General features: G+C 39.6%; 4 protein-coding genes across 10 annotated transcripts in view; 1 reads left to right on the plus strand and 3 right to left on the minus strand.

The window, feature by feature from the left end:
• The window catches only part of FAM149B1 (family with sequence similarity 149 member B1), a 52,907-nt gene extending 50,623 nt beyond the window's left edge, over window positions 1–2,284 (plus strand). For all 6 annotated transcript variants that reach the window (XM_037130510.2, XM_037130509.2, XM_037130515.2 and 3 more), the window contains one exon: window positions 1,077–2,284. In XM_037130510.2, the coding sequence (XP_036986405.2) occupies window positions 1,077–1,153 (77 nt within the window). In that variant the 3' untranslated portion in view covers window positions 1,154–2,284. The remainder of the gene's footprint in view (window positions 1–1,076) is intronic.
• Window positions 2,285–2,360: 76 nt separating this feature from the next.
• Window positions 2,361–7,669, minus strand: DNAJC9 (DnaJ heat shock protein family (Hsp40) member C9). 2 transcript variants are annotated; one of them, XM_037130523.2, is made up of 5 exons: window positions 7,106–7,669; window positions 6,794–6,934; window positions 5,917–6,171; window positions 3,821–3,904; window positions 2,361–3,461 (listed from the first exon to the last, which is right to left on the minus strand). In XM_037130523.2, the coding sequence occupies exons 1-5, from the start codon at window positions 7,283–7,285 to the stop codon at window positions 3,342–3,344; spliced, it is 780 nt and encodes a 259-aa protein (XP_036986418.1). In that variant the 5' UTR covers window positions 7,286–7,669; the 3' UTR covers window positions 2,361–3,341. The 2 variants fall into 2 exon arrangements, with proteins under 2 accessions (XP_036986418.1, XP_036986419.1); XM_037130524.2 differs by lacking the exon at window positions 6,794–6,934.
• A 101-nt stretch (window positions 7,670–7,770) lies between these two features.
• Window positions 7,771–11,404, minus strand: MRPS16 (mitochondrial ribosomal protein S16). Its single transcript, XM_037130525.2, has 4 exons — window positions 11,220–11,404; window positions 10,512–10,772; window positions 9,907–10,068; window positions 7,771–7,889 (listed from the first exon to the last, which is right to left on the minus strand). The coding sequence occupies exons 1-3, from the start codon at window positions 11,230–11,232 to the stop codon at window positions 9,935–9,937; spliced, it is 408 nt and encodes a 135-aa protein (XP_036986420.1). The 5' UTR covers window positions 11,233–11,404; the 3' UTR covers window positions 7,771–7,889; window positions 9,907–9,934.
• Window positions 11,405–12,582: 1,178 nt separating this feature from the next.
• CFAP70 (cilia and flagella associated protein 70) overlaps window positions 12,583–23,553 on the minus strand; it is a 123,965-nt gene continuing 112,994 nt past the window's right edge. Inside the window, exons 26-27 of the mRNA XM_053663819.1 lie at window positions 14,087–14,134; window positions 12,583–12,663 (exon numbers count right to left, since the gene is read on the minus strand). Coding sequence (XP_053519794.1) covers window positions 12,583–12,663; window positions 14,087–14,134 — 129 coding nt within the window. The remainder of the gene's footprint in view (window positions 12,664–14,086; window positions 14,135–23,553) is intronic.

Raw genomic sequence — 23,553 nt, forward strand, 5'->3', positions numbered from 1 at the left:
CTTTTAATTCTATGCTTATTCTCCTTTCCTTTGGCTTTTACATTTCATTTTCCTACATCTTTGCAAGTCACCTCAAATTCATTTTGGAAGATGGGATATAATAAAAAGATTGAGGAGAGCTTTACTGTTCAGAGCCAAAGTTTCAGATTTGTTTTCATTACAGTATGTAAATGAACCTCTCCCCACTTTGGCAATGTAAACAGTACTTTTTCTTTAAAAAAAATTCAAACAAGTTACTTTCATAACATTCAAACACTGCATTAATGTTATGTAGGCAAAATCCATATTGCGATAGAATAAACTGCTTTGGTTGGTTAACCTGCAAGGCCAACAAGGTAAGACAAAACAATTCTAAAAAGGCAAGATATGCTCAGTCTGATTCTATCCCATTTACTTTTTGGTTTCTACATTATATTGTGTAGCTTCTATTTTCCTGTGAGTAATGGGAGAAAATTTAAGAATGTCTTAATTCTTCTTATAATAGTCTTCTTATAGTTATCAAGAATATAGTTATTCTTCATTCTCATTTTGTTATAGGTGAAATTTAGAAGTGGGACAGTTAGTATGTTTCCTGTTAATAAGATTCATCAGCAAGTACATTAAAAAGTAATCTGCCCAAAACGATTTCTGTAGTCCAAATGAATTCTCTTAATTCAGTTCTTAGTGGCAGTGTGGTAGTCTTTGAATGCTTTCAATGGATTATTTTCTTGGATCAGTCATCACAGAAAAGCAATCCTGCCTCTGCGCTGAGTTATTAAATTTAGCCATGCTCATGGTCAGGTGTAACTAGTGTAAAATTTAGTTAAGTGAAATATTTTATTCTTTTTCAATTAGTGAAAACTTCTCTAAAACTTAGGTTATACTTTCATATCTTAATGTAGATATTTTCCCATAAATACGCAAGTTTTTTTGTTGCCTTGGCAAATATATATTTTACTACTCATTCCCAGTCTCCAAATTTAAAGTCCACCTGGTTATTGGAAGGGGAAAAAAAAAAGCCTTCAGATATGAATTTGAGAATACCAAATCTAATATCTACTAATGTGTCACTCTATGATATCCTCTTAATCTTACAGGTCCTCAACCACATGGGTCTACAGTAAAGTCTCAAAACAGAAGTGGGCCAGTCTCCAGAACCAGGCAGGGACCATAGGGCAAATGAGAAGAACCTGCTTCAGGCTGCAGCAAACACGTGGGAAGATTTCATAAGCCAGTGTTCATGTGATGCAGACTTTGTATAGAAGAAACAACTTGAAACTATCTTCATGGAGAGTTATTTTGGTACAATCCACCAAAGATTACATGGGTACTGTTTCTATCTCCAGTTACTGTCTTCTTTCAGCATTAATTTGAATTATTCCAACAGACAGTAAAGTTTGCACCAAAAGATATAACAAAAGAATAATTACTCCCAAATCACTGCTCATGTTGTCTGTTAACAATGAACAGTTCAATTATTATAGGATCCTATAAGACTATACATACACAAAAAACAGCAAATTATTGATAACATTAAGTCATCACTGGCTTTGAAATACTTCTGCTTATATTAATTTCTGGAGAGTTGTACTCAGTTTTAAGTCATTTTTAGCAGATAGGGCTGTCAAAAATCTGAACAACTCATCAAACAGATGTCATTCCTAAAGCTTTTGCTTTAGATGTCCAGCCCCACAGACAGATACAGAAGGGGTGAGTAGCTTAAAGACGTCGATGTTAAACACTGGTGTAGAGTAACATATGTAATAAACCATAATGCATATTACTTTTTTCAGATAGGACAGCTCAACCTCATAATGACTGCTTGGTATCAGGTTATACTTCTTTTCTTTAGTGGTCATATTTTTCCCCAAATACTAAATTCAACTTGCCAGATTTTCTCCTTCAGCTGTAAAAGTCAATTAAAAAATTTATAGAATCTTTCTATTAGTGAGCCAGAAAGATACCATTCCCTAAAATTTCAGACACTTGGTGATTACTCCAATATGAATATATCCTAAGAGCAGAAGCAGAGAACTTAGACATTCTTATAATTCTACCCTGGATCGTCTCCTGAGTGCACCCATGAATGCAGCAACAGTTTGAACTATGGCTTTATTTTATTTAAATTTCATTCAACTTTAATGATCATACCGGTTTTAGAACTTATTGTTAATCTTCAGAGGGATAAATTCAAGTGACTGTAAGGTGGGGTAATTTTTGTATTTTATCAAAGTGTTCTAATGCTATCATATGAAGACAGATGCTTCAAACAACCTGTATTAAATTATATTTTAATACAATTAAAGAGTATATTTTTTAATCTGTGTATAGTCCACAAACTTGAAAACATGTCATGTACTTATCCGATAAATTATGATATATAAAGCTCAGTAACAGAAGACTTATTTCATGCATATGGCATTGAAAATATTACTCTACAAGCCAGGGATTTTAAGTTGAATAGTCCTTAAAATCCTTCCATATAGTCTAATAAATACATACAACTCAACTACATAAGTGAAAATCTCTGTACTATTCTTGCAAATCAATACCATGAGTGCATGAAAACAAACCACTGAGAGCTTTACTTTCAAAATCAGAGTTAAGAGTCAGAAGGGCCTCTAAGACATCATTTACCCAAACTCCCTCACCCTTTCATGGATGAGAAAACAAGTTCCCACAAACTCAGTGACCTGCCCAAGAACATTTATCAGTAATATTCCAGTGATCATTTAAAACTTAAACCATGTTTTACTTGTTAATCATGTTAAGACTTATAAAGATGCCTGAAGTAGTGTGAACAACTTTTTCTCCTGTACTTCAAGCAAAGAGTACAAAACCTGGTTCAGTGAAACAAAGAGAGAGAGAGAAAGAGAGGATCTATTTAAGAATATTAAGACCAAAAGCAAACTGTCAAATGTTCTGAAGACATTCTTGCTAAGTGGAATACCTGTCATAATAAACATCCACATCACTCCAAATACTCTGCATGTCACTCTTGTGTAGCAATATGACAGCTGGTAAGGGAAGTATGGACAGACCCACATTCTAGATAAAGTTCCTTGTACAGAGATCTACAGAAGCAAGTGCTATCAAAAGTATACCAATCTGCCCCTCTCACCTCAATGATCACCACCAAATTCCTTCATAGGAGGACTTCACAGAATGTCAGAGGATTTCTAGGATATATATACTAAGATCAGTTTGAGTTGACTCTGGTTACATACTTAATCCAAATAATTTAGTCAGGAAAAACAACTTTTCCCAAGGGTTGAGTTGACTTTTGTTTTCAGATCTTGACTGTACCTTCTGCCTACAATGCCATCAGCTAACACCTAATGACTTTTGAAGAGAAAATTCCATTATTTCTTTTCTTTCTTGAGAGCTGTTTTTTTCCCTCCTCGTTTGGAAGGTTTGCAGTACTTTGCTTCCATCTGAGCCAGAAAACTGTCCATTTCCTTTTGCCGATCCTTTTGTCTGCTCTGTTTGAGAGTTAAAACACAAGCTTTCAAAACACTAGATTATTCATAGACCAAAGTACTTAGTGATTACCAGGGGCTGGTGGGAAGGGAGAATAGGGATTGACTACTAACAGACAAGGGGTTTCTTTTTAGGGTGATGAAATGTTCTGGAATTAGATGGTGGTACAACTTGATGAATATATAAAAAAAAACCTTTGAAGTGTACACTTTAAAAAGATGAATACATGATAGGTGAATTATGCCTTAGAAAAGACAAAACACCCACAACATTATACGTATACTCTGAAGAAAATATTAACTGCAGGAATCAGAACAAGAAGAAATGGCAGCAGCCTTCACAAACAGCTTGCCAACTTTACCTGAATGACCGCTTTCAAGTTACTTTCTCCATCAAGACCCAGCTCCTTTCTGCTCATTTCTGCTTCTTTAGCCTCTTCCTCAGCCTAAAACAGAAACTCATGTGAGATTCCATTTCAACCTAAAAATATATCCTCTTTGCCAAAAGCAAATCTGAAGACCCTTTCTATTTGAAGATTACTTAGAATAAACTTGCATAACTAGGTCATTCATTAAAAGGCAAAATTGCTGAAAGCAAGCAGTATGTCTTCTGATTCTGATAAGCATTTCTGAGTTCTCCTCATCTTTACTTGTTAGGGGTAGCAAGTACTTCAGTATTAATAACCATGTGATTATAAGAAGGAAAACAAAATGCTTGGAGAACTAAGGAAGGCATTTTGAAGGATGCCTTCAAAAATATTACCAGGATACAGGCACCTCAGGATTCCTCCTCTGGAAACCCAATTTACTATATGTGACGTGTCAGCCTTGAAAGCAACCCTGGTTTAAAAATCTCAAGAGGTCAGACTAAACACTAACAAATTCAGCTTTAACCTTTCTTTACCTATTTCAAGCCACCTCTCTTGCCAAATTTTCCTAGGGCACTGATTCCAAAATACCACCAGAATACCTGGGAAAGGCTAATAAACTGTTTTTTTTTTTCCTTCAGGGCAACAACTAAAACTATTAAGAGGTTCCAACCCCAGAGAATTTTCTAAATAGCAACAAATACTATTAATACTGAGAGTGATGACATATTAGAACCTTTTTATTCCAATAAAGTTTCCATTGTCTACTTTCAGACCAATTTCTCTTAATACTGTATTAAGTATTAATACGGTATTAATACTTAATTAATACTCCCCGCACAGAACGTGCTGGAGTCCCTCTCAAATCTACACCACCCCCTTCCCCCAATACTTTAGGGAAGTTTCTCAAGCTAATATCCTATTACTTAATACTACTATGCTCAGTTTCACCTGAGAAAATGATTACCACCTTAAACTGCCATCTTGAGCCTAATAGTCTATAAGCCAAAATGATACTTAAAAAATTTTTTCTCATCCAAGAACATTTTTTTCATTGCTTTTTAAAGTAAGAGAAAGGGAGAGAAACACCAATGTGAGAAAGAAGCATTGACTGGTTGCCTTCCATACATGCCTGTAATGGGGACTATATGCATCTGGACAAGGGACCAAACCCACAACCTAGGTAATATGCCCTGACCGGGAATTGAACATGTAACTGTTTGGTTTCAGGACGATGCTCCAACCACCTGAGCCACACAGGCCAGGGTCAGAAAGATATATCTTGATATACATTTTACTTTTCTCAACTCAACACACATAAATCAGCTTCCCCGTATTATTTTTTAACTAAAATCTGCAAACTTAGTCATACTCCAAATTCAGGCATACAAAATAAGATATCCACCTAAGATACCCACCAAATATTTAAAACCTCACAGTTTGCTCTCCATGGACTTCCCATTATGAAAATCAGGTTAAAGCAATGGTTACTTAGTTACTAGTCTGGTTTACCCCCAAAAAACCAGAGGCACAGATGTTTCCTACTTTGAATCTACGCCCTCCGGGAACCCCAGCTGTCCTTAAGCTCCTTTCCCTACCACCACCAACTCCACATTTAATATGGGTATAAAGGACACACTTGTTTCAAGCCTGGTTCTCCAAAAGTGTTCCTTGAAATGTGTTTGGAGACGCCATCAAAATAAACTAAATAGCTTTGATTAAAAAAAATTTTTTATTATTCTGGACTCAAAAATCAGTCTGGGTGAATATGTACCTATGTATTTGGACTCCATTACTTTAGCTCCTAAGCAATACCTCAGAAAAGCTACAAGAATTGGTCCATGTGAAGAATGTTTTAGCATTAAGACAATAGTAATCATTTAAATGATCCACGTAGTAAATTGCTCTTGAGCACAACATACTAGGGACAAGTTTCTCTTGATGAGCTGATATGCTCATTTGATTTAATAATAGCTTACATAGCAAGTTAACCTTCATACTCGTTTCTATATTTCCATTACTGGAAATATCCTCAAATTCTTTTTGGAGGCAGTCAAGATATAAATGGTAAATAGCATTCAAAATCTTACCCTCCTTTTCCTAGCATTCATCTTTTGCTTTGATTCTTTGACAAAGGCATTATAGGACGGGACCTCTCCAGCATCAATGGCTTGCTGGATAATGTTCCTTATCCTGGGTTCCTCTGTGAACTGCACACACAGCACGGACTCCATGATCTGATCCATGTCCCCTTTGAAGTCCACATAGGCCTGTTTAATATCTGCCAACTCTTCTTCTGAACCTTTGTATGTCTTTTCAAAAGCTTGAATGTCTTCTAGAGATATCTAAACAAATAAGGAACACATGCTTTACCTTTGAGAATATTACTTGAAAATTAGATTTAAATGTTAAAATACTGCTCCCCAAATACAAGTTGCTGAGTTAAAATTGTTGCAAGGAACCAAATTTTCTATGCCAACTCTTTTCCAGAGTTCTCCGCAGTCCAACCTTCAGAACTAATAAATTATGGGTCAAGAAAATTTAAGTAATGTTTCCAGTGGTACGAAGAGACCCAGAGAAACACTCAGGACTTACATTTGGATATGTAAAGCACATCTTGTAAAAAATTAAGTTTCCCCCTTTTTCACTACAATCACTCCACAGCCACATCAATTAAAGACCCATTTCGACAGGTAATTAAAGACCCGTTTCAGTAAGAGCATGTATATATACATACACACACGTACATATGGTTCAACCTAAATGGTTCAGTACATTTGTTTTTCTTCAAATACATACAGTATACGTCATATACCTCCTGAGGAATGCCTCTGTGTGTGTTTGTGTATTTCAAGACCAAATTCCCCTTCCTGCACAACACAAAATGCAATGCCTCAGAGGCATTAAATAAATATTGTTGAATAAATAACGGGAATCATCGCAAAAACAGTCTCCGGAGTCTTCTACCTTTTTAAAGAGTAACCTCCAATACGTCTCCCAGTCCCGATCTTGGTTGAGCACATCAGAATCCTCGTCCACTGTTCCCTGTTCATCGTACACTGCTCTCTGCTCTTTGTCACTCAGAACGGAATAGACTTTCCCGAGGATCTGCGGGGGAAGAGCATCCAAAAGTCACCCCCGCCGCTCTCACGGAAACCGTGCCGGGAGAAACAGGCTAGAACACCGTAGGCCGGGTTGTGGACAATCCACCCGGACGGGGCCAATCAGCAGGAAAACGACTGACAGCCCGGGCGGCTGGTGGAGCTGGGACTCACGTACCTGGAAGCGGCGAGTGGCGTCCTCTTTGTCGTCCTCACCCACCCGGTCAGGGTGCACTTGCAGGGACACCTTGTGGTAGCCGCGTCGGACCTCGCCGTCCGAAGCCTCGCGTCTCACGCCCAGCACTCGGTAAAGGTCGGCGGTGCCGAACACTTCCTCACACAGCTCCAGCAACCCCATGGCCCGCAGATGTGTGGAGCCCGCTGCAGCCTGCTCGAAAGGTGGGTCCCAGCAAGGCAGGCTAGAGCTCCGGCCTGCTTTCTTTTCCCGCGCAAAAAGCCCAGGGCGCCAGCGTCACAAGGCGCGCAAAAGGGGCGTGGCCACCCTGCCGCACAGTACGGCGGCCGCAAATTGGGACTGGGAAACACCGCCGTCGACTTATCAGGTGAAGTCCAGCAGGCGCCCCAGATTTCTACGCTTGGGGGAGCCATCTTACTTGGAGGAAGCGGAAGTAGTCCAACGGAGGCCACGCCCCCCTCCGAGGCACTCGAAATCTGGCGCCAATCTTTTCCCCAAAGTGCCAGTGTAGAGTATCTTTTAATACATGGAATGTCCAAATTAGGTTGGACCTATACATTGTTTTCTTTTTTTAAAGCAACAAAAACAGCATAACATCGGCATTGGATAATTTCGCGTAGTTCAAATAATGTGTTTTTTCAAAGAACGATGGTTAAATAAATTTATTTTTCAAAGATGTTCCTGACAAGAGTACATAGAGCTCTAAAGCCCAAATAATTTTGCAACCTACAGGGTGGGACTGCAGGGTAGGTACTCCCTTTGAGCCCTGCAAGAAAAAAGTCTACATTAAACACAAAGCACAAAATACAGGTCTTTTAAAAATTATCTGATAAAACTCAGATTTGACACTACAGAATTATTCCTATTCATTCTCCAGCTCCTGAATCACCTTCCACTTTGGTGGAGATAACATGACTCAAATCCTCATCTTAATAAAAGCTGCTGAAGTGAGGGCTTTTTTTCCTTTTTAATGCTTCTTAAAGTGCAGAGCCGAATTTTGAGCGTATTAAGTTTGAAGGTGGTAGCTGATGCAATCATCTAAGACATGGTAAGGAATATGGGCCTGGAGATTCAAGGCAAGGCCTGGGCTAGAAAGAACTAGAAGTCAGGGAGAGGATGAGCTCACACAGGAAATTTGTGTGTACAGATCTTAGGCAAAAGACAGACATGGGCTCAAAGCAGGTACGTGAGTTGGCAGAAACTCTACCTCAAAAAAATACCTCACCTTAACCTACTTCACAGCAGTTCCCCTCACTGACCAATACTTTTTAAAATCACATCTTCTTTTGCTCTATCAATTAAAGCTTCTCCCATCAAACTCTCCAGGTTACCTTTTAAACTTCCAGAGTTCCTATCATTTTGAAGGCATTTCTCTTCCCTCATCCAAGGTAAAGTCGGTCTCACTCTGTTTGTCCTGCCTTCCAAGTCTGCTATCTTCAAAGCAATTGGAGGCCCACCAGCAACAATCTTGGGGAATCCTGACCCCACAATTTAAGGTGGCTGTTAATTGTTCTCAGAATATAAAATCCAGAGAATAAGTTGGTACATTGTTAGGGCTTTAAATTCTCCTTTATAAATCTCCTATATCCTAGTCTTATGCCAGAATTTGAAATCTGTATTATCCAACAGGCGCACAAAAACCATCAAATCTATGCTTGTGGTTGTAGAATCCTAAGGTTAGGGTGGAGCAGAAAATGTAGTATTTTGGGTTTTTGCCACAGCCAGTCATTTATATTACCAAACTACAAGTTTGGTAGTACCTACACCCCATTCTATCACTGACTTTTTAAGTGTACATTTGAAACGCCCCTAATTGTTACTTACTCCTCCAGCCATCACACTACAAACAATACATATTGCAAAGGGCTCTGCAAGTAGGCACGCTGGGGTCTGAATCTTAGCTCTGCCAATATTAAACTGTGGCCTTGGGCAAGTTACCACCTCTGAACTTCAGCTTACCCACCTACAAAATGGAGATAATCCTTTCTGACTTTTGTAATACCTTATAAATCTCACAAATAACCTTGCAATGTAAAGGGTTATTCTAATGTATGTAGGCATTTTATAACATTAGCTTTTTCCGGTTTCTCATTATTAAAAGATTGACTAAAAGCTCATAATAAATATACCTTTGTAAATTTGAAATTGTGTTAAGAAAATACAAATCTGTGATTACAAAACCAATAAGCAAAGTGACTGTATTTTTTTAAATTCCTCACCCGAGGGTATTTTTTCATTGCTTTTAGAAAAGAGAGGGAGGGAGGCAGAGAGAGAAACATCAATCAGTTGCCTTCTCCTATGTGCCCCGACCAGAGATTGAACCCACAACTGGGACTATGCCCCAACCAAGAATCAAACCAGCAGCCTTTCAGTCTGAGACGAGGCTCCAACCCGTTAAGCCACATGGGCCAGGGCAGTAACTGTGTTCTTAAACTGGTGGGATAACCATAAATTATTAAGGTAGGAATTACTTGAACTGGCCATGGATATGCTGGTTAAGGACTTTGAAACAGGGAAGTTTTGGAAGTCAGCAGACTGTAAAGCTATCTAAGGGACCCAGGGCCCAAACCTACCCCACAGCCAATGTGTTTCCCTAGATAAAGGCTGAGAAAGCTAATAATTAGCACCTAGACTCAGCTCTGTGTCACACAAGAACAAATCTCTTCCTGGGCTTTATTCAGGCCAGGCTAGAAGAACATGGATGACAAAGAAAATTCCATTTATTGACCTCTACATCTAATAAAACTAAGAACTCTGCACAAGTGTTTTAAGAGGACTTTGACCTTGTTCTCGCTGCTCTGCTCACTGGAGTCAGCTCACTTTTGTTTCTGCAGCTTCTGTATCTGTTTTCTGAGATGCTAAGAGGATTTCACGTGCCCGTTTCCGTCGAAGCCTCTCAGCATTTGTGATGGTCATGGGATGCAGAGGGAAAAAACCAGAAAGACCTACAAGCAACGAGATTTTCATGTTATAACATAGTATAAGCCAATATTTCCCTGGGAACTTGGCCTCACAGACTGAGGTCTAATAAAAGACCTGACCTAGAGCATGGATTTAAAACAAACTCAACAATCTGTCTTATCTCTTCCCCCAACTCCTTACTGCAAGGAGACAAGAGATGCTGTCGACTTCCTAACACTATTTTCCTTACCAGAAAAAAGACAAACTGACAGCCATTCAAGACACACTGTTCCCATTTTTAACATCCCAGTTACCCAAAAAGTCTCATAAAGGAGTCCCCAAAAGGTCTCTAGATTCAAAATGCAATTAGATTGCAAGTATACCTCTCACTCCAGCCCTGAGCAGCCTACAGGTAATGAAAATAATTTTTAATTCTCACCATCCTATAATTAACTTTAATTTTAAATCCCTCGGTAAGGCCAGTTACCCAAAAGCTTTTCCACAGGTTTAGAGAGGTGGGCCCCACAGCCGATCCAATGCCGGATCCGGTCCAGGTTGAGAGCGACGAGTTTCTCTCCATGACTGTTGGGCAGTGGATCATAGGAGCCTAGCTGCTCCACGAAACGGCCATCCCTGGGACACTTGTTGTGAGCAGCCACAATGCGGTAGAAAGGCCGGTTAGTACAGCCACCCAGAGCAAGACGGATGGTTAAGTGGCCTCCATGGTAGGCCTTGCAGAGGAAAGTAGCTGCAGAAAAATAAGTAGTTAAGAAACAAAGGCACAAAAATAGGTAAAATGAGGTAGATGAAACATTCCCTTTCCTGCAGTGGAAATCCTTATTACTAACCAATTCTTTGAAATCTGGCTTAGAAACCATATCCTTGTGAAAACCCTTCTAATACAGGCCCCCCATAAATGGACTTCCTCCTCAACCCTTAATTCACTCGGCGCAGGCCTGTCATTTACTAGTTCTGTGACCACATAGGGGACGCAGGTGACATCGGTAAAATGAACGCCTCTCATGTCGCAGGATTTCAGGGGGAATTAGGTGAGAAGAAAATGAGGAGTATGACCAAACAGACGGCTGTTTCAGGTTCGGGATGCTTCCAGCTCGCCTAGGTCAACGCAGCTCCACCCGGTACTCCACGCCCCCGGGAACCCCCCCGGACGGTCTCTCGGGTCCCTGGCACTCACTAAGCTGGACCATGGTGCAGCCGCCCTGCGCCGAGGACCGTGCGCCACTAGCGGCTCCTCGAAGCGTCCCGCCGCCCACAACGATCAGCTCTACCGCCTCCGACAGACGTGCCAAGTCAACGCTGCGAAACTCCGGGGTCAAGGTGCCTAGATCCAAGCCCTAGTGCCTCTCCGGAAGCGAAAGGGCCTCTCGCCCAGCCCTTTCCGCTGTCCGCTCCTACATTCCCCATAATGCAACACGGTGAACTCGAAAGTACGTCACTTAAACTGCCGCAAAAACAAACAAACAAATAAACAAACAAATGAAAGGCGCGCTACAGTTTGCTAATAGCGGGCGTAGCAGCGTAATTCTCACCTTGTGGGCGCTCCCGGCCGGTGCTGATCTGGGAGTGTCGGTGGAGTGAGGAATATTTGGGGCATGCTCGGAGCGACTAAGAGAAGTGCTACCAATCCTTCCAGCAAACGTTTTTGAGCACCTGTTAGCGCCAAGGTGCAGTTCCTGAAACGCAAAGAGAGAAGGACGCCGTCCCTGCCTACAGGAAGTTCACAGTCTGGTGGGGAAACGGGGAGGTACACTAAAAACTAGAAAAAGGACTATAAATGAATGTAGAATTTATCTTTCAGTGTTTACTAATATGGCTCTTACCTTCCCTTCTATTCTCTCCACCGTCTCTGAAAAATAAAGCACGGGGAACCTTTTTCCCTGGTTTTGCTGGGCAGTGATCCAGGAGAACAGGCGTGAAGATGGTTCCTTTGTCATCTTTAGCCATGAATAATGACCTCAATTTGAGTTTTGTATCCATGAGAGGGTAATAGACTCATTATGGAGCCCTTGTGAACCTCTCTATTTAGCATTTCTAAACGGCCTGGTCCCAGCTAATATGCTCTTTGCCCTAATACTTTTACCCAGCATAGCTTTCTTCCTTTAGTTCCACCTTAGAAAATGATGCCTTTATTCCCAAGTTCCAGTAAGTTAACCTGGCCAGGGACCTCAGCAGTTGACTTCCTCCAGGAGTAATCCTGATTGGCTTTCACCAGAAACCCCAATAATGAACCCACTATAACTATATATATTCTTATATATACCTCAGTATAACAACTCCAGAACCACACTGATGACTTTTGAATCTCCAATTTCCATTCTTTATTGTCATTCATTTTGCTGTCAATCAGTAAAAACAACCAGTAACATTTGATACCAAGTAAGATAGCCAATGGAAATAAATGAATGGGTTTCTGTTTATGGTGAAGATTCTTTGTTCTCTATCTCCAGGTCTTACGTGGTGGAGCATCCAGGATTTAATTTCTCAGGGAAGGAAAAGACCTCAGAATCCATAGAGAAAATTCTTCATCTAAAAGGAAGTCAAAAGGATGGATTTCCAAAACCAAATGTCTCCTGTAGCATGTGGATCTCTGCAAGCAGAGTCTCATCTTTCAATTTTAGCTGCAATAAAGGAAGGGAGGGGACATATGTCATATTTGATACACCTATGTGGAGACCCCTCATTTCTGGAGCCACAGCTAAAGAACACAGTTCCTTGGGATGTAACTGGCTATATTCTCTATTTCATGGTAACTCCATTAAAATACCTCAGAACATTGTGCTGGTTATATGGATATTTTTACTTTATGAAAATTCATCAAGTGGTATGGACAGTCACTGTGTATACTTTTAAAAAATAACTTCAATAAAGTTTATTTTTAAAAGACTCACATCGTGCAATATATCTTGACTATTGTATATTATTACCATTTGGCAGGTTACAGGAATCAAAGATGTTAGATATAGATTTAATTTTAGAATCGAGATGTGTAGTAGTGACATCTAGTTGCTTACTGAATATTCACTATCTCCTTTCTTTACTAAAAAAAGGGGGGTGGTTCCTTTCTTTTCGGGGCAGCAATGCAGCCAGCTAAAAAGCCACATGTCCTGCATCCCTTGCAAGGGAAGTATTACGACCAACGTGGTCAATGAAATACAAGTTGAAGTCATTGCTCTTCAGAGGGAGGTGAAATAACTAGAATGACCACTTTGTCCTTTCCCCCTATTTGTTCTTTATTGTGCCTGAAACAGATAAAGTGGCTGGAGCTGCAATGGCTGTCTTTCAACTCTAAGGGATGGAAACTATATGCTGTGGTTGCTGGAGCAGAAAGGTAGAAAGAGGTTGGGTTTCTGATGGCATTGTGGACCTCTGGTACCAGTCCTGGACTCTTCATTAGATGAGGAGAAAATAAAACTCCAAATTTGTTTAAGCCACATACTTTCAAGTCAAATTACTTACAATATACAGCTAAAAGAATAGCCCAGGGTTTGCCGAACCACTGCTCATGAGCCAGATCTAGTGTACTGCCTGTTTTTGTAAGTAGTTTTATTTTAAACACATCCCCATTCATTTGTCTATGAATTGTCTATGTCTGCTTTTTCACAAGTCAGAGTGTAGTAGTTGCAATAGAGACCACCAAAGCCTAAAATATTTCCTACTTGGCCATTTACAGGACAAATTTGTTCAGCCCTAGACTAGTCCAACACCTTCATTTTACACATGAGGAAAATAAGGCCCAGAGAGGTTAACACGGTATGTTAATGACAAAGCTAAGATCATAATTCAGGTCAACTGATACCCAAGCCACCTGTCTTTCCATTAAACCATGTTCTCTAAAGAAGTATAAAGAAAAATCCCCTATGGTACTATGTGGGTTATTGTTCCAAACCCAGGAGCCATATGATAATGGAGAAGATGGTAAGAAAAGTCCCTAGCAAAATATTCACATCATGAAATGCCATAAAGTTCTAAATTAAGCCAGTCCCTTCCTCCCAGTTTTCCAACCTCAGTACAGTGCAAACAGCAGAGGTGTCTGCATCATACCTTCATTGTATACTTGTATGCTTGCTCAGCTTCCAGTTGTCGTCCCGCCTGAAAAAAGAAGAGCAGCAGCTGGTGATGGTGATATATCATAAACATTATGTGGTAAAGTACATTGCCAACAAAACATCTCTACCTAAAGCAGAGGGTTTCCTACCTTCTTAGTGAAGGGCCTGTGAATTCAAAGCTGAAGCAGGAAAATGATACATATGCCTTCTTCATTTCAAAAGGCTTAAAAATAACTTGGCTTATCTCCTTTTTTTCTTTTTCCTGAAAGCACCATGGGTCATTTATTCTGCTCAGGATTGAAGCTGTTGTATTAATAATAACTAGCACTCACATAGTGCTTACTTTGTGGTTTAACTTGTTAACATCGTTTTAAGTGCTTTACCTACATTCATTTGATCCTAAAAACAACCCTAGAAGATAATTATAATTCTCAGTTTACAGATAGAAAAATCTAGGCACAGAGAAGATAACTTTCAGGGATTATGAAGCTAGTAAGTGGAGGAGCTAGATTTTAAAATAATGCAGTCTTGCACCATAGTCTAAGTTTTGAACTTTATTCTGCCTCTATGCATTAGAAAAAGTAGATGCTGAAACTACTTCCATGCAGATCTGAACATGAGATGAGAACTCTGCTCCCAGTTATTCTTTCATGAAGGAGTTAAGTGAGAATAATATGAATTCACTATTATACTTCACAAGTCTGTGCATAACAAATTAGACTATGCCAGGTCACTTGGGAAAGCTTCAATACATAAATATGAGATCCATAGAATGTGCAGGCTAGAAGAGAACTTACAGAATATCTAGACCGATTTCCTGATTAGTGCTAGGCCATGGTAAATTTTCACTACTTCACAAAACTTTTATTGCCTAAAAGACTTTTCTATAGCTACACTTCGAAGTTTTCCTGATTTCATGGGCCATTTCTAGTACACCTTTCTTTTCCTATCACGTACCTTTGTTATATTTCTGCCATAGGGAGGCAGAGGCCCAAATGACATGAGTATCCAGAACAACCAAAATCATTTTGAAAAAGAATGACAATTATTTTTTGCGTAATAGGAAAATGCTGCAGTAAATAGCCTTATATATGTCTTCCGGCATTTTTGTTAACAATGTACGTAAATATAAAATTGCTAAATTGTAGATATGCCGATGACTGCATAATGCCATATTGCACTTTGGTTATACCAGTTTACATCTACCAGCAAGTATGAGAATCCTTATCAATGTTGTTCAATATCAGACTAATTTTTGCCCACCTGATGGTGAATTTCTGTCACATCATTATTTTAAATTGCATTTTCATGATTACTAATGAGGCAGAATTTTTCGTATATTTATTGACTTTTACAATTAACTCTTTAGCAAATTGTATATTTCTATCCTGTGACCACTTTTCTTTTTTTAGGTGGGGGTCTGGAAAGAAATCTTGGTCTTCCCCCCCTTTTATTGAATTTATTGGGGTGACACTGGTTAACAAAATTATACAGGTGTCAGGGGCACAGTTCCACAACACATCATCTGTACACTGTGTTGTGTGTTCACCACCCCAAGTCAAATCTCCTTCCACAACCATTTATCCCCGTAATACCCTTCTCTATCCCCCTCCCCCACTTCACCCCACCCCCTGGCAATCCCCACACTGTTGTCCATGTCCATGAGTTTTCTCTTTTTTCAAAATTTTTTCTTAATCCCACTACCCAACCTCCCCAACCCTACCCACACAAACAGCTGTCAGCCTGCTATTTAAGGGCCTGTCTCTATTTTGCTTATTAGTTCATTATATTCATTAGATTCTCCATATGGGTGCAATCATATGGTACTTGTCTTTCTCTGACTGGCATATTTCACTTGTCATAATGCTCTCCAGGTCCATCCATGCTGTCACAAAGCATAAGATTTCTCTCTCTTTCTTTCTTTCTTTCTTTCTTTCTTTCTTTCTCTCTCTCTCTCTTTCTTTCTTTCTTTCTTTCTTTCTTTCTTTCTTTCTTTCTTTCTTTCTTTCTTTCTTTCTTTCTTTCTTTCTTTCTTTCTTTCTTTCTTTCTTTCTTTCTTTCTTTCTTTTCTTTCTTTCTTTCTTTCTTTCTCTCTCTCTTTCTTTCCTTCCTTCCTTCCTTCCTTCCTTTCTTCCTTCCCTCCCTCCCTCCCTCCCTCCCTCCCTCCCTCCCTCCCTTCCTTCCTTCCTTTCTTTCTTTTCTTTTTTAATATGGCCAAGTAGTATTCCATTGTGTAAATGTACCACAGCTTTTTTTGTCTACTCATCTAGATGGGTCCTGTGACCATTTTTCAATCAGATTATTTGTAGGGTTTTTTTCTTATTGTAGTAGCTATTTATATGACCTGGATATTAATCCTTTCTTAGTTATAAATGCTGCAGATATTTATAACAAAGTCCTTATGCTTTATTTCAGTATCTTTTGTTATACATGAATTTCCAATTTTAAAGTTGTTAATTTATTGATATTTTATTTTTGCTTTGTGTTTTTATAGTCATAAGAAACCTGTGCACCATGAGGACCTTGAGGTATTCTCTATATTTTCTTCTAAACAGTCCAAAGTTTTATGACTTAGGTCTTCAAACCAGCTGGAATCTGTGTGTATGTGTCATGAGATAAAGAACTAATTTTTTTCACACAGATAGTTACTCCACCACTATTTATTAAATAGTCATATGTTATTCATGTGGAGGGGACTATATAGTCTTTTAAAAGTAACTTTATTGAGATATAATTTACATACAAATTCACTAATTTTAAGGTTCAGTACACAACCATCATCACAATCCAGTTATAGAAGTTTTTATTAGTCAAAAAAAGTTTCTTTATGTCTGTCTGCAGTCAGTTTCCATTCCAATGGCTCTAGGGAACCATTGATCTACTTTTGTCTCTATAGTTTCCCTAATTTTCAAGTAAATGGAGCCATATAATCTATAATCTTCTGTGCTTTGCTTCTTTGACTTAGCACAGTGTTTTTGAGGCTCATCCATATTGTTGCGTGAACCAAATTTTCATTTTTATTGCAGAGTAGTACTCCATTCTGTAAACATTCCAGATTTTCTTTATCCGTTTCCTGATGGACATTTGGATATTTTATAGTCTTTGGCTACTATTAAGTGCTGCAATGAAATAGAGAAATGTTCATGTGGACATACGTTTTCACATTTCTTGACTAGTACCAAGAATTGAAATTGCTGGACTATATGGCAAGTATATCTTTAACTTTTTAAGAATCTGCAAAACTGTTTTCCAAAGTGGTGGTACTAGTTTGCAACACCACCAGCAATGTGCAAGGGTTTTAATTTCTTCATATCCTTGTCAACACTTGGTGTTGTTGGTCTTTTTGATTTCAACCATTCTGGTGGGTATGTAGTGCGGTGTTAATTTGCATCATCTTAAGAAATTATCTTTCTTTCAAAAATTTTGACATGATTCCAGATTAAAGAAAAGTTACAAGAATAGTTCTCTCTGTACATGTGCATGCACACACATGTATCTATTTTAACCACTTCAGAATAAATTGTAGACTTGATGCAATTTTAGACTTCAGTATGTGTTTCTAAAATCAAGGACATTCTCTTACATAATGATAGTACAATGATCAAAATCAGGAGGTTAGCATAAATACAATACTACCATCTAATTCAGCAATTTTCAGTCAGTGTGTTGCACAAATTTTTAAAACATGCAATTCCTGACTATTTAGTCAGGGGCACTGACCTCTTTTCCAGTAGACTGACAAATTTTTAAAATGACAACAGCCAACACAACAATAGCTATACAGTATGAATGAATCAAAAGTATACGTATTTTTGTAAGATCTGCAAAAAATATATTTTTGGTGTGCTGCAGAATTTTAGTAATTAGTCTAGGTGTGCCATGAGATAAAAAAGCTGAGAACTGCTGATACAATCTAGAGGCCTCACTCAGATTTTCTCTAATACCCCACTATTTCCTATGACAACAACAAAAAATCCAGGGTCATGCCTTGCATTCAATATTCATGTCTTCAGTTTCTTTTAATCTGGAAGAGTTTTTGAGCCTTTGTGTTTCACTACATTGGCACTTGTGAAAACCAGAGGAGAGTTATTTTGTAAAATAGTGGACAATTGTTTTTCCTTTTTAATATATTTTATTGATTATGCCATTACAGTTGTCCCATTCACCTCCATTCCCCTCCACCCTGCACCCCCACGCTCCCCACCATCCCCTCCTTTAGTTTATGACCACGTGTCTCAAGTTCTTTAGATTCTATATTTCCCATACTATTCTTGCCCCCCCATCTATTTTCTACCTACCGTCTATGCTACTTATTCTCTGTACCTTCTCCCCCTTCTCCTCCTCCCACTCCCCTGTTGCTAACCCTCCATGTGATCTCCATTTCTATGGTTCTGACCTGATCTAGCTGTCCTCTTAGTTTGCTTTTGTTTTAGGTGTGGTTGTTAATGACTGTAAGCTGTCCTTTCAATGTTCATCTTTTTTATCTCCTTTTTCTTAGATAAGTCCCTTTAACATTTCATATAACAAGGGCTTGGTGATGATGAACTCCTTGAATTTTACCTTATCTGAGAAGCACTTTATCTGCTCTTCCATTCTAAATGAAACCTTTGCTGGATAGAGCAATCTTGGATGTAGGTCTTTGGATTTCATGACTTGGAATACTTCTTTCCAGCCCCTTCTTGCCTGGAAGGTCTCTTTTGACAAATCAGCTGACAGTCTGATGGGAACTCCTTTGTAGGTGACTGTCCCCTTAACTCTTGCTGCTTCTAGGGTTCTCACCTTCATTTTAAACTTGGCTAATGTAATTATGATGTGCCTTGGTGTGTTCCTTCTTGGGTCCACCTTCTTTGGGACTCTCTGAGCTTCCTGGATTTCCTGGAAGTCTATTTCCTTTGCCAGATTGGGGAAATTCTCCTTTATTATTTGTTCATGTAAGTTGTCCACTTGTTGCTCTTCCTCTTCCCCTTCTGGTACTCCTATAATTCAGATGTTGGAATGTTTAAAGATGTCCTGAAGGTTCCTAAACCTCTCCTCATTTTTTTGAATTTGTGTTTCTTCATTCTTTTCTGTTTGGTCATTTCCTTTTTCCTTCTGGTCCACTCCATTGACTTTAGTCCCAGATTTGTTTCCATCACTATTGGTTCCCTGTGGATTTCACTTCATTTCACTTATTGAAGCCTTCATTTTTTTCATCTAATTTTTGACTAAAATCAACCAGTTCAGTGAGTATCCTGATCAACAGTGTTTTAAAATGTGCATCTGATAGGTTGGCTATCTCTTGGTCACTTAGAAGTATTGGCTCTGGGGCTTCGAGCTGTTCTTCTGCTTGAGCCATAATGTTTTGGTCTGTTCGCACCTGTTACGTATGAGGGGCAAAACCTTAGGTGTTCACCAGGGCAAGTCTACCCAGTTTCTGGGTTGTGACTGGGGGCAGAGTCAGAGAGGGAGCAGTGGTGTTTGTTTCACTCTGTCTCTCACATTTCAGTCCCCTCTGCTGCTTATTACAAGCAAATTGGGACCTTCTGGTGCTGGTTCCTGGGTGGGTGGGCTTGTGTTTGTTCTAAGATCCTGTGGGTCTCTCCAACAAACTCTCCTGTGAGTCTAGGAGCCTCTCCCAGCACCTCAACCCCCAAAAGTTTTTCCAATCGGTGCTTTTAGGCTTTATTTCCCATTGCTGGGGCCCTGGGTTGCTCAGTCTGTCTTACTGTTTTTAAACCTGCCTGGTTTCTCTCCATGCAAATGTGTGTCCCTGGTCAGCCAGCCACCTTGCGAGCCTTACTGGGTTTTCATCCGCGCCTGCTCGGGTCGCCAATCACTGCCTCCTCCTGCTGGGACCCCTCTTCACTGGCCACCAACTCCATCCCTCTTACCAGTCTGTATGAATGGTTCGTTGTTATTGGACTTCTGTACAGTTCAACTTTTCTGTTTTGGTTGTGGTTAGTTTCTAAATATTTGTTGTCCTTAAATTTGGTTGTGTGAGGAGGTACAGTATTTCCACCTATGCCTCCATCTTGGCCGGAGGTCCCCTCTTTTTACCAATATTTTTCATTTAAATGTTTAATCCATTGATTTTTCAGTTCTCTTTTCTAAAACATAGGGTCTGGCATAAATAACACCCCTTTTATTACAATGTCTCTTATTACAAAATCATAAGCATGTAATTCTGTAACATAACAATATCACACTCAAGTACACCATGACATTTTAGGTGAAATGTTCAAATTGCTGTCTACCTATGCAAGACATACATGTATCCTACCAAGCACACTCAAGCAAGCCTTACTTCTACCAGACCCTGTATGTATTTAAGGCTATAAATTATCCTCTCTGTATTGCTTTAATTGTATTTCATATTTCCAATATATAATGGCTTTGTTTTTTTAATTTAATTTATTTATTTTTAGAAAGAGGGGAAGGGAGGGAGAAAGAGATGAAAAGAAACATCAGTGTGTGGTTGCCTCTCACATGACCCCTGCTAGGGAGCTGGCCTGAAAACCAGGCATATGCCCTGACTGGAAATCAAACTGGCAACCCTTTCGTTCGCAGGCCAGCACTCAATCCACTGAGCCACATCAGCCAGGGTCTAATGGCTTTGTTTTTATTCATTCCCACTTTAATTATTTACTGAAGTGTAACAAGTCACATCAAACACTTAGTAGTTTAATACACAATATATTATTTCTCATAATTCTATGGGCAATTTGGGCCATTCTTCTTCTGATCTTTTCTAGGATCACTCATGCAGCTGTAATCGTCTGACAATTTGGTTACAGCCAGAGGGGCCAAGATGGCCTCACTCAAAAGGTGAGTTTGGCTGTTGGCCAAGGTGCTTCAGTTCTCCCCTAGGTGGACGTTGAGCTTCCTATAGGCTAAACTGGGCTCCTTTACAGCATGGTGGACCCAGAGTTTTAAGAGAGCAAGAGCAGTGGCTACAGGACCTTTAAAGGCCTAGTTTCTGAGAACTTACACACTTCCATCATAGTCTACTGATCAAAGTAATTCACAAGTGCAGCTCAGATTCCAGCAGGTGTAGAAATGAGGAGACGCTACCTCCTGATGGGAGGAGTGACAACATCACATTGCAAAGGGTGTTGTGGGGTGACTCAGGACATGGTCCCTTCATCTCAGAAAACAGATGGCTGCCTGGCCAGCAGCCATAAGGAGCAAGAACAGTCTCTCAAGGCTCCTGTGTCTCAAGGCTCCTGTGTTTATCACAGCCCCGTAGCACTTTCACCACTACCACAGCTCCCTCCCTGCTTGCTGCCACTGCTCCCATCCTAACCCTATTAGTAGCACCAGGGCTCAGGCAGGGCATGGTCACTTTTGCACCAATCTACCACTATTGGTGCACTCCCCTGTAATGTAATAAATGGCACGTCCACACTACTTGTCCTCCAGGTGGAGTTTTTGGAATATCATGAACAATTAAGCAATTCCCTGGCTTGGAGCTCCTGTACATGAAAGCATAATTAAATGGGAGCCATTATTATAAAAATCTACTAAAAGTCCTGTATTAGTTCTTTACTGCTGTGTAACAAATTACCACAAACTTAATGGCTTAAAATAATGCCCATTTGTCATCTCATAATTTCCACTGGTCAGAAGTATGGCATGTCTCAGCTGGTTCTCTGCTTAGGGCCTCAAAAGGCTAAAATCAAAGTGTCAGTGGGGCTAGTTTCTTAACAGCAATCTACCTCCAAGCTTATTCAGGCTGTTGGTAGAATTCGGTTTCTTGTGCTTGCAGGTCAGAGGTCCCCATTGCCTTGCTCACTGTAAGCACGGAGTGCTTTCAGCTTCTGGAGGCCACCAGCTTCCCTCAACACATGGTTCCTCTCCCTCTTTAAGCCAGCAATTGTGTGATAAGTCTTTCTCATGCATTGAATCCCTCTGACTTCCCTTCAAAGCAGTACCTATATTACTAGTACTTGATGAAATAATCTTAAGAGGTCATTTTGAGAATTCTATCTACCACAAGAACTTATCATGATTTACTCTTTGACTCATGAATTAATTACAAGCATGGTGTGTTTTTTTTGTTTGTTTGTTTTTTAATCTTTTTTTTAATTTTTTTTTTTTTGAGAGAGGGGAAGGGAAGGAGAAAGAGTGGGAGAGAAATATCAATGTACGGTTGCCTCTCGTGTGTCCCCTGCCGGGAACTGGCCTGCAACCCAGGCATGTGCCCTGACTGGGAATCGAACCACGATACTCTAGTTCGCAGGCCCGTGCTCAATCCACTGAGCTACGCCAGCCAGGGCAAGCATGGCGTTTTAAAAAATATTTTTAATTTATTTTTAGAGAGAGGGGAAGGGAAGGGGAAAGAGAAGGAGAGATACATCAATATATGCTTGCTTCTCATGTGTCCCCCACTGGGAACTGGCCTGCAACCCAGGCATGTGCCCTGACTGGGAATCAAACCAGTGACCCTTTGTTTCATAGGCCTGTGCTCAATCCACTGAGCTACACCAGTCAGGGCACAAGCATGGTTTTAAGTTTACAAATGTATGAGTCTTTTGGCCTATCTTGTAGTTGTTGATTTATAATTTCACCACAGTGTGATCTACATGTATTTGAATCTGTCTTTGTGGTCTAGCATATGAATAATTCATTTATGCTTGAAAAGAATATTTATTCTCTAATTGTTAAGTGCAAAGTTCTATGTTGTTGTTTGAGCTCAACCTTGTAAATTGTTTTATTCAAATCTATCAGTTTCTGGGAGAACTGTATTAAAATCTTTCATTTAGACACTTTTAGTTAAAAGATGAAGAAACTGAGGCCCAGCAAGTTTGAGTGACTTGCCCAGGATCCCACAGCTGGTTGAAACAGAGCTGGGGAGAGAATGCAGGTGTTTCTCATACTGATATTCAGGAAGAGAAAACCCAGTAATTTTTATTTTATTCATTTCTCTTATAATCACAATAGACATTATTCCCAATTTGATTTTAGACTGATGTGCAAGTTATTTAATTTGGGGAGAGTTATTTTCTATAGGTAAAGCAGCTATCATAAACTCCCACAGTACCCTCACCTAATTTCCCATCCATATCCAAGACAAGCACCCTCAGCCAGCAATTCGACAGGAAGGACAATTCAGAATGACCAGTAGAACACCTCTTTCACTGGTCTTTGACTTTGTTTACATTCTGATACAGTATCACTTCCATTTAAATTTTTTGAAATAAAAACTATATTAATGAAAAGGAAACTCAGAAATGAGGTTGCTAAATATAACTAAGTACATTTAAAATAAAAATGCCATGTATTTCCTGATGAGTATCAAGTAAATAGCTAAACTATCTACCCCAAATTCTGGTCTCAGATTTTAAAAAGTCAGAGACAATTATAAAGATGTTTCATATTAGCAGGCTCATTTTAAAAACAATAAGATCTGGCTCTGGCTGGTGTAGCTCAGTGGACTGAGTGTCGGCCTATGAACTAAAGGGTTTCGAGTTCAATTCCCAGTCA

Source organism: Artibeus jamaicensis, unplaced genomic scaffold (genome assembly GCF_021234435.1).
Source record: "Artibeus jamaicensis isolate MK-2021 breed Jamaican fruit bat unplaced genomic scaffold, CSHL_Jam_final contig_332, whole genome shotgun sequence".
NCBI classification, from domain to species: domain Eukaryota; kingdom Metazoa; phylum Chordata; class Mammalia; order Chiroptera; family Phyllostomidae; genus Artibeus; species Artibeus jamaicensis.